The following is a 10482-nucleotide window of genomic DNA, read 5'->3' as shown; positions in this document are numbered from 1 at the left end:
CAAGCACACACAATAAATACAAGATTAGTGTGGAAAAACCAGGATTTCCACGCCCTCTCCCCGACTTCCCCAGAACCTACCAGGCAAGACAGAGCACAGGACAATCTGGCCTGGATGCAATTCCAGGGTCGGTATGAAGGGGCTGGCTCCTGTCACTCCTCGGCCAGAGCCTGCTCCGCTCAACTGCAGGATTTTAAACTGAGCTAAAAAGCAGAGACTAGGGGCTGGAGAGATGGCCCAGTGGGTAAGAGCACTGACTGCTCTTCCAAAGGTCCTGAGTTCAAATCCCAGCAACCACCCATAATGAGACCTGATGCCCTCTTCTGGCGCGTCTGAAGACAGCCACAGTGTACTTATGTATAATAATGAATAAAATCTTTATATAAAAAAAGCAGAGACTGATCTCCTCCTCAGCAACAGGAGGGTCCCTGAAAAGGAGTTTCTGGACACACAGAGAGAGGGTGGTAAAGGAAATAGCAGATACAATTTTTTTATTTGAAGTAATTTAAATATTGTAAAAGCCTGGCTTGACATGTATTTAAGATGAATCGTATATAAAACACAATACTTTTTCTCTAAACAACCTTTCCTCATAAAGGCAACATTACTGATACAAGTTTATTTTCCATCTTAGAATGGTTAACTCAGAGAAGCCTATGGCTGCAGGATATAAATTCTTTCAGTATTTCACAGTCTTAGACCCACGTCAGTTAAGACTCTGGCCAGTGCCGGGAAAGAGAATGCCATGCAGGTCCTACTGGTCCAAGGCCCAGTGCACAGACAGGGTCTTATCCTCCACGCTGGCCACCATGTCTTCAATGGCTTTCCAGTCAAGTTTGCTCAGGATGCTGCCCGTGCTCTCAGATACGCTGTCCACGCCACCTGCCAAAGGAGAGGGCTCGGGCTCTTCCTTGTCAGCTGGCAGCATGTCCTGTGGGATTGGAGAAGCAGCTGTGGTCCGTCAAAGAGGTACGGGGGATGTGGGAATGTGGGAGCACTGGCAAGGAGCTGTCACATGACACACACGTGGTCAACATGGGGTTTGAAACATGCTGTACAGTAATCTGTTCTCTGTACTTCCTTTTTAGTTATAACAATGTAAGTTGAAGAGAATTGTGAGAGCGAAATGCTAGCCTTATGCTGGATACTGACACTCTGAAGCCCAGGAGCTGGGCATAGCAGATTAGGCATGCCTAGAATTCTAGCACTCCAAAATGGAGGCCAGAGGATCACAGGTAGAAAGCATAACCCCAGCTTTCTATCGTGTTTGAAGCTTGTCTATACTTCTCAAAGTGGGCTGTGGGGCAGCAACCCAGGGTGAGAGAGCGCTCAGCGCTAGGAGTGCTCGCTGCTCAGTATGAGAGCTACGCTTAGACCTCAGTACCATGGGGCACACACATGTGGCTGCTGGCACTTTTAACCACAGCAGACACCAGATGAACATGGGAACTTGCTAGCCTGCCAATGCAGCACAGAACCACTGAGTTCCAAGTTCAGTAACCAAGTGTCTCAAGGGGCTAGATTAAGGGTCTATGCCATGTGCGCGCATACACACCACACACTCGGATCCAAATTGAGCAGAAACAAGGAGGGAAATGGAAAGACTCCATGGAACGGTGAAGTCAGACACAGAGGATTTAGAAATCCAGATAAGACAATAAGATACTTATTTTGGGAGAGGCACTAGAAAATGTTGGAAATTTATCACTGGGCTGAAAGAAAATGAAAAATCAAACAAGCATGTACACACACAAAGACGACTGCGGAGCGCGGGCCACCATTACCTGCAGGAGGGACTCGGGCCCGTCATGAAGAATCCTGTGGATTTCCAAGGGCAGCGTCCAGGGACTCACCACCATCTCTTCCCTCTCGTCCTCTCTGCACGCCTGCTGCACTGGAGGAGCCACCCCTGCAGCCCCACGGCTTCTCAGAGGCTGCTGGGAGCCTGTCAGGGAAACGGCACACCCAGAGCTGACCGACTGACCTGCCGGCCACGGCCGAGCACACATCTGTTCCCAAGAATTCGAGGCACGCGTTCTGGAGATGACTGGGACACCCAATTCTCACCACCTCTTTTGATTAGAAAATAATGGTGATTTCAACTCTAGACCAACAATGTCACATGAGGAGACCTTGTCTCAAAACTATGGGAGGTGGGGTGTGTGAAGGGAAGGGAGGTAGAAGTCAACTTGTAACCATTAGGGTGGGCTGCTCTCAAAACAGAAACAAAGGGAATATGGCAGCCAGGCCATTCCTTCATGCTCAGAATAGGAATCAAAGGTCAGCATAGGCTGTAAACACCATGCAACCCCACGCCATGTCTGCCATAGTTAACTTGATATCTAGGCCTCATAAGATGCCATGTTTGGAGCGAGAACCATAATAACTGACATCTGGAAAGATGATATAAACCAGTGGTGCGCAACTTTCCTACTGCTGCGACCCCAACCATAAAATTATCTTGTTATTTCATAACTGTAATTTTGCTACTGTTATGAAACACCCATGAAGGAGTCATGCTCCCTAGATTGAGAACTGCTGATATACATGGTGACTCCACAGACCATGAGACAAGAGCTGTCTCTGACCCTGACTTTACCCCAGATGACCCTGTCGTTTCCTCCTCCTTGGATGATGACTTTGATTTATTTGGCCAAAGAAATCTTGAAAGAGTACAACACACATTTCCGTGAAAGTGTATAGAATTTTCCTACCCCTAGTGTGATTAAAGCTTTAAATTTATAAATTTTACATTGATTATGAAAATACACGGTAGGATGGTTACTATGGTGACAACATACTTATGATAAAATGGGTTAGTACTATGGTATAATAAATTCAATTAACAATTCACCAGGTGACAGTTATCCATTCTTTGCTACTTGCAACCCATTCAGCAAAACTGAACCCAACACACTATTGAGGGCCCCACTGTTGTCGATCAACTCTTTGGGGGGTGTCTATCTAGCTACATATTTGATGTGTTGTATCCTTTGTCCTCTAGTCCACATTCCCTGTTCTTTCCTTCCCATGATTGTTCCCAGAAATGAGGACTCCGAGACTAATTTTTTTTTTTTTTTTTTTGGTTTTTTGAAGCAGGGTTTCTCTGTGTAGCTGTGGCTGTCCTGGAACTCACTTTGTAGACCAGGCTGGCCTCAAACTCAGAAATCCACCTGCCTCTGCCTCCCAAGTGCTGGGACTAAAGGTGTGCGTCACCACACCCGGCTTTTGCTTTTTTTTTTTTTTTTTTTTAAACAATAAATGCTTAGGCCAATAGCTTTGGCTCTGTTTTTCTGGTTAGTTACCTCTCTCAGGTTTATGTACCTGTCTCCTCAGAGTTCCGGGAAAAATCCCCGTTTATTCTCTGAGTGCCATGTGGCTGGCTACCTTCTCAGTTTCATGCTCTGTCTCCTTCAGCATTACTGGCCAATTTCTCATGCCTGTTTCCCAGAATTCCCACCTCAATCTCTGACGGAACTCCTGTCTCAGCTCATTGACAAAGACTTTTGACAGGTGAATGCTTTTACACCTGTGCAACAGTTTCTCTCTACAGATGACTGTGTTATCATTGTCTAGTTTGTAGTAAGAACCCCCATGTAAGGGACATCTGTGATGATTTCCCCGCGAACACTTCTGCTGCCTGCATGTTTCTCACTGACGCAGCTTGGTAGGTTGTGTTTTTCTACAGAGTTCTCCGTTTGTTTCCAATCATCAAATCTGACTGCATGTAACAACCCATAACACTCCCTCAAGACTCCTTTTATTTCTGATCTTAGACATCTCAGGAGGTTTTGTCTGTTGGTTTTTCTATGTAACAACCCTGGCTGTCCTGGAACTAACTGCTTTATACAACAGTCTGGCCTCCATCTCCGAGACCATCACCTGCTTCTGGCTCCTGAGTGCTGGGATTAAACGTGTGCGCCGTCACAGCCTGGCTAAGTCTTTTTTTTCTTAATCTGGCTAAGGGTGGTCCATTCTGATTTGAACTTTTAAATTAATTTCTTTCTATTCTTGGAGTGTTGTCCACTCGTCTGGGAGTCGCTTCTCCCTCTGTGCCCCTGAGTATTTGCTGTATGTATCTGGCTCTACAATTTATGTACATACACTTACTTGTTTTGTTTTTGCCTTTCTGACAAACCGAGCCCTTTATCATTAAGTGATAAACTTCTCTGTTTCATATAAAATTTCTGACTTGAAGTCTATTTTATCTGTTAGAAAAACATTACTCTCTGTCCTTTAGTTATCACCTGCTTGTAATATCTATCTTGATAATTTTTGTTTTGAGACAGGGTCTCAATCTGTAGACCAGGCTGGCCTCGAAATTGCAGAGATCTGCTTAACTCTGCCTCCCAACTGCTGGGATTAAAGGCGTGCGCCACCAGGCAGGGCTTCATCTTGATACTTTGTCCGTGTGTCAATGAATGTTTTCCAATGTGAAAGGTGATAAGTCAACAGGAACATCCACCAAGGGACTACAGACATGGCTCAGCAGTTAAGAGCACTTGCCGCTCTTCTAAAGCACACAGGTTAGGGGATCCAATACCCTCTTCTGACCACAGTGGGCTCAGCATGCATGCACATAGTACATAGACATACATGTATGCAAAACACTTATACACATAAGATAATAAAATAATTTTTAAAAAGAAACCCTACCTAGACATCAAGTTATGAGTCTTCTGTATTTAAGGTCAGTAGACAACGATCTTCAGTATTTAGACAACATAGAGCACCAAACAAAGTCCGAGATCTAGCCTGAGCTAACAGACCACTGCCCATGTACCCTGCCTGTGCCGCTCAGGACTTACTGCCAATTTCTGACTCTCAGAGACAGGATGCCTGCCTACATCCTCACAAGTAACCATCAGGTTCTGTAGGACGTGTGATGGTTAATCTCAACTGTCAACTTGATTACATCTACAATCACCCAATAAACTCAGCTCATGTCAAACAAAAATGCAGGCCTTTAAAGGAAGAGGAAAACTACGTTTACTGAACTTGGTGTCCTTAGAGGACTCTGGCAGCTACAAAGCCACAGAAGGTTAGCAGTCTGTTAGCAGTAAAGTCCTAAATAAAACAACAACTTAAATTGTATCAAGGCATTTTAAAGATTATTAAGGCTTCATAATCTCAAAGGCTAGTAACAACTACTTAAAATACTCAATAACTTTTTGTTTGTTTTTTGAGACAGGGTTTCTCTGTGTAGCCCTGGCTGTCCTGGAACTCACTCTGTAGACCAGGCTGGCCTCGAACTCAGAAATCCGTCTGTCTCTGCCTCCCCAATGCTGGGATTAAAGGCATGCGCCACCACGCCTGGCTACTCAGTAACTTTTAAAACCATGATGTTGGACAGCCTGCAGGAATCTGTTCTCTTCTCCACCTTCATCCAGAGATTGAACTCAGGCCATGGGGCTTGGCAGGAGGCACCTTCACCTGCTGAGCCATCCATTGTGCTAGCAGACAGTTTTCAGTAATTTATTAACCTATCTGTCTACTTACTGAGACAGGATCTCAGTATGATGCTGAGGCTGATCTTGAACTCCTGGGCTTAAGTGTTCCTCTGGCCTTAACCTCTCAAGCAGGTGGGATTTCCAGGTGTACCTCACCAGGAGAACTTTGTTGTTCTTTGAGACAAGGTTTCTCAAACCGAACCCTTGGCCGTCCTGGAACTTGTTCTGTAGAGCCAGGCTGACCTCGAACTCACACAGATCCACCTGCCTCCATCCAAAATGCTGGGATTAAAGGCGTGAGTCACCTTCTTATTTATATTTAACTGTTGATGCTTTCATATTTGTATTCCAGGTGCTGGGACTTTGAGTGTACACCTTCACACCAAATTTGAGAATTAGGTTTTAATAATATATCTAAAGGTCCAAAGTAGGTGGAGCTGGAAGATTCTAAAACCTAGACTTTCCTTAAAACAAAGTAGCAGGTTGACAAAGATAATAACCCGACATTTGGTCATTTGACAGGGTATATATGCTGTAATACTTTCCTGTTAATATTGTTAAACAATTATCTGTTTAATTATAACTATGCTTAGGAAGAAAAAATAAAAGCTAACCAGCCATTTTCAGGCATCTCATCTGTCCCATGTAAGGGCCAATACGAAGATGATGACTAAGGTGTTGGTATAGTCAAAGAATTAGCCTAATATGAACCATGAAAATTCTTGGACTAACTACAGCAAGTTAGACATTGATTTCCATTCGTAAATGAAGATAAATTTAAAACTGAACATATTACAGCCACGTGCAATGGCTTCTATGTACATTCCTAGCCATTTAGAAGGCTGATGGTCTTCAAAGACCCCCAAGGAGTAAGGGAGGAGATCAAATAAGGAACAGAGCACAAAGCCAGGATCCGGATGTGGCCTCCAGTGACATGAGGCTGTGTGAAGTCTTTGGTGTGTGAGCTACTGCAGGAGCATGTGAGGTAAATCAAAGCACAGCAAGGTGATGGCCACAGTCCTAATATAAAGTAACAAGGTAATAAATAAGGCTGGAGAGATGGCTCAGTGGTTAAGAGCACTGTCTGCTCTTCCAGAGATCCTGAGTTAAATTTCCAACAACCACATGGTGGCTCACAACCATCTGTAATAGGATCTGAACCCATCTTCTGGTGTGTCTGAAGACAGCTACAATGTATTCATATAAATAAATCTTTTTCTTTTAAAAAAGGTAATAATAAAGGCTTGAAATGGGACAAATCTAAACAGACACTTAAATGGAATCCAGGGCCTTTGTCTCAGACATGGAACAGACACTAGACCGGCACGGTGGCTCACACTGGGAATGGAGCACACAAGACAGCAGAGGAGAACTCCCATCTCAAAGTCACAGAGCAATCCTGAGATAGCTAAGCGACTCTTAGTACTGTGCTCTCTGTCGGAGTTAGAGCTTTTAACTTTTTATTGAGATTTTTAAGGCTTTTACTAATGAAATAACTTTGGAGATTATTTCAAGAACACAGGCAGATCACACGGAAGCTTCAGGTCTTACCTTGTAGCTGAGACGATCCTCGGGGCTGCCCCAAGGGCTCCCCCTCACAGGGATGGCGAGATCTGGAGATATGTCTGCCTCCTCCAGGTCTACTTACAGGTAAATTCTGTCCATGTGCATTCTCTCTGAAGTAGATATCACATGATTATGAAAACTTTAGTATTTTTTAAAACTCCAAATAATGACTTTGTACTGCAGTATTACCTCAGACATAAAACATTGTTTTTAAAAAAGTCAAGTTTTTTAGAAATATCTACCCATTTCAAATCTCCATATACTTGGCATCTTGTTTATGCACTTACCGTATTTTATTGAAGACAACTTTGATATTCTGAATAAGAACTCTCTGGCTCCCTAACACTAACAGATCTCTGTGTGTTACAACTGGGGCATGAGCAGCACCATACTCAGTACCCCTCTGCCCGCTGGACTCACACCTAACCCACTAGGGAGCACTGCAGCCCTCTGCCCGCTGGACTCACACCTAACCCACTAGGGAGCACTGCAGCCCTCTGCCCGCTGGACTCACACCTAACCCACTAGGGAGCACTGCAGCCCTCTGCCCGCTGGACTCACACCTAACCCACTGGGGAGCACTGCAGCCCTCTGCCCGCTGGACTCACACCTAACCCACTAGGGAGCACTGCAGCAGCGGGTGCAGCTGGATGGGCCTAACTCGACAGGGTCGGAAGGGAGCAGAGATGTGGGGATGGGAAGGGAGGGCCGGATCCTCCTACCTGAAGGAAAACGGCAGGTTTGGGATGGGAGGAATTTAGAGGCAAATTACAGAAGTTAATCTTCATAGAAAATGAAGAAACGACTGACCAGATACCAAACATCCTTAGTTCACCTATTCCAAACCAAAATACTTTGTTGTAGCTTATTTAGAAATTTAACACATTAATGACTTCTAACCTTTTCCTTGGTGATTCTGTAAAGTTGTAAGAGTTCATAATTATGGAGCTACTTTTTTTCTTCCCTTTATCATTGTAACTCCAGGTAGCGTAGATGAAGATACACTGAACTTGTGACATACAAGTGCTGCATTTGGGGCTGGGGATGCGTCTCCAACACATAAGGCTCTGGGCTTGATCCCCAGCACTGCCCAAACAGGGTGTGTAGTCCTAGTCAGGCAGGAGGATCAAGGACATCGCAGACCACACAGCAAGTCCAAGTCCAACCTGGGCCACAGGAGACCCTGTCTCACCTCTTTGGAGAGGAGCTCTGCTGCCGTCCGCAACGCTGAGCAGTGGGGCGTCGGTGAGGTACGGGTTTGTCTGCAGGTGTGGCTATCTGGGCCGAGTCAGACAGCAGCTCATTCATCAGACTGTATGCTTGGGAGAGTCGCTGGCTATAGTGGTTAGACAGCTGCAACCTGCAGACAGGAGACTAAATGTCACTTTCTCAGTCCCTTTCCTATTCACTTCTAGAAGGACCATATGCTCTACAAACCCTTCCAGCTTAAGAGCGTTCTCAAAATCAATGGACAGCACAGTGGATCACTATGACCCTGTAGAGACCGGTGTTGTGGCACACACTTTATGATCTCTGTATTTGGGAGACTTAAGCAAGAAGATGGTTACTTTGAGGCCAGCCTGAATACATAATGACATCCAGGTTCAAAGACCCAGCATGATGATGATAACACAATAAAAGTACTCGTATGCTTAGCTTCTGAGGTATTTCAGACACATACAGACGGATCCAAGTTGGGTATGGGGAGCAGCAGAAATAAAGGTCATAAAAACTGAATGGTAATTCATTCAAGTAATATTTGAAAGCAAATACCCAAGCAGCTTTTCTTTTCTTAAATGCTATTTCCCATAACACTCTGTGTACTGACCAAAACCCATTATTGTAGAGAATGTGCTAAGAGCATGGCTTCTGGACTTACCTATCTTTCTCACGCTTCAGCTTTTGTCTTTGCCTGATCTGCCTTGAAGTCATATAAAACTGCACAGGAAATATCCAGTTAGTTCATTACTGTTCAGTCCCAACAATTAATGCACTAGACATTCTTCTGGTATTTACAAAGGTGCAAAAACTGTCATAGTTGAGAAAGTTTTCTCTCAGCATAAGTGTAGTCTTAGACTCAAACGCCATGAAGTTAGCACTTGGGTGACTGAGGCAGCAGGGTCACGCATTTTATGTTGGCCTAGACTAAACAGAGAGCCCTTGTTTGCAAAAACTTAGTGTATGACTTATTTTCAAAATTTATGCGTCAGGGTCAGCAAGAGAAGACATTTCCTGCCAAATCTAAAGACCCAAGTTTGATTCCTGGGACCCATATGACAGAGAGAGAAAACCAACTTTACACTTAATTTACTCTAAACGTTCACAAATCTATGTCTGGTTTTTATATCTGAGGGACAGAGCCCATTGTTAGTGGGAAGGAGAACACAGACTTCTATACACGTCAAGAGTCTGATTACATACGTCAATAGACTTGAAAGTTTCAATGGTGCCTACAAGGTTAAAGTGTTACATAGGCTGGTATGGCTCTGTGATTACAAGGACTGACTGCTCATCCAGACAATCCAGGTCTGATTTCTAGCACCCACATTGCAGCTTTCAGGTACAGTAACTCCAATGCCAGATGACCCCATGCCCTCTCTTCTGGCCTGCAGTGAGCACCAGGCAGGCACATGATGCACACACACATACAATAATTTTTAAAAAGAACTGTTCTATTAAGAGCACAGGCCTCCCCCAGAGTGAGAGTCACCCACATCCTTCCCATCTCTTTACTTGTATGGATCTATGTCACTTCTCGCTAACAGCACCCTCACTGTTTTAGTTAGCCGAGTACATCAGCCACCAATGAGTCCCACTGAAAATGAAGAAGTAACGCCAACTGAACCTCTTTGTTTAAAACAACAGAGCAGTAATTTAATTTAATTTAATTAGTCTGACAGAGAAAATGATATTTAAATCCATTAAATAAAGCACAGTTGGCACAATATACTGACTCACTTTATTCAGGAAAGTGATTGACTTTCCTATCTGCTCAGTAAAAAAGGCATAGAAATTACACTCCTCTGTTTCTTGAATATCTGCCAGAAAGAAAAACCTGTATGCGCCAGGAGAACGCCCTTTCTGGACAGACTTACCGGGCTGCTTGTGGAGCAGAAGGGGTCGCGCTCCCGCCCCCTCCTTTCCGCCAGCTGACCTAGGTACTCCGCCATCCGCTCCTTCTGCTTCCTTCGCATCCAGGCTTTAATCTCTCTCCTCTCCTCCTCAGTTCTTCGGGGGCCTCGGCCAGGAGGACGCTGAATCCTGAAAAATAAGGAAGGACTGTGGGCTCTTCTTTTTCTTTTTTTTGATGAGATTTTAGTAGAGAAATTTTTCTAAATGTTAATTCCCTAAGATATATTTTTTTAAAGATTTATTTTATTTATATGAGTACACTGTAGCTGTCTTCAGACACACCAGAAGAGGGCATCAGATCTCATTACAGATGGTTGTGAGCCACCATGTGGTT

General features: G+C 44.3%; 1 protein-coding gene across 5 annotated transcripts in view; it reads right to left on the bottom strand.

Annotated features, from left to right (window-relative positions):
• Positions 1–523: 523 nt before the first annotated feature.
• The window catches only part of Cplane1 (ciliogenesis and planar polarity effector 1), an 87667-nt gene continuing 77708 nt past the window's right edge, over positions 524–10482 (bottom strand). For all 5 annotated transcript variants that reach the window (XM_029543961.1, XM_029543964.1, XM_029543965.1 and 2 more), the window contains 6 exons: positions 10112–10277; positions 8896–8954; positions 8209–8376; positions 7002–7126; positions 1785–1945; positions 524–931 (listed from right to left, as the gene is read on the bottom strand). In XM_029543961.1, coding sequence (XP_029399821.1) covers positions 755–931; positions 1785–1945; positions 7002–7126; positions 8209–8376; positions 8896–8954; positions 10112–10277 — 856 coding nt within the window. In that variant the 3' untranslated portion in view covers positions 524–754. The remainder of the gene's footprint in view (positions 932–1784; positions 1946–7001; positions 7127–8208; positions 8377–8895; positions 8955–10111; positions 10278–10482) is intronic.

The sequence above is a fragment of the Mus pahari genome, chromosome 11, assembly GCF_900095145.1.
Source record: "Mus pahari chromosome 11, PAHARI_EIJ_v1.1, whole genome shotgun sequence".
Lineage (NCBI taxonomy): Eukaryota > Metazoa > Chordata > Mammalia > Rodentia > Muridae > Mus > Mus pahari.
This window is presented reverse-complemented; position numbering and strand designations above follow the sequence as displayed.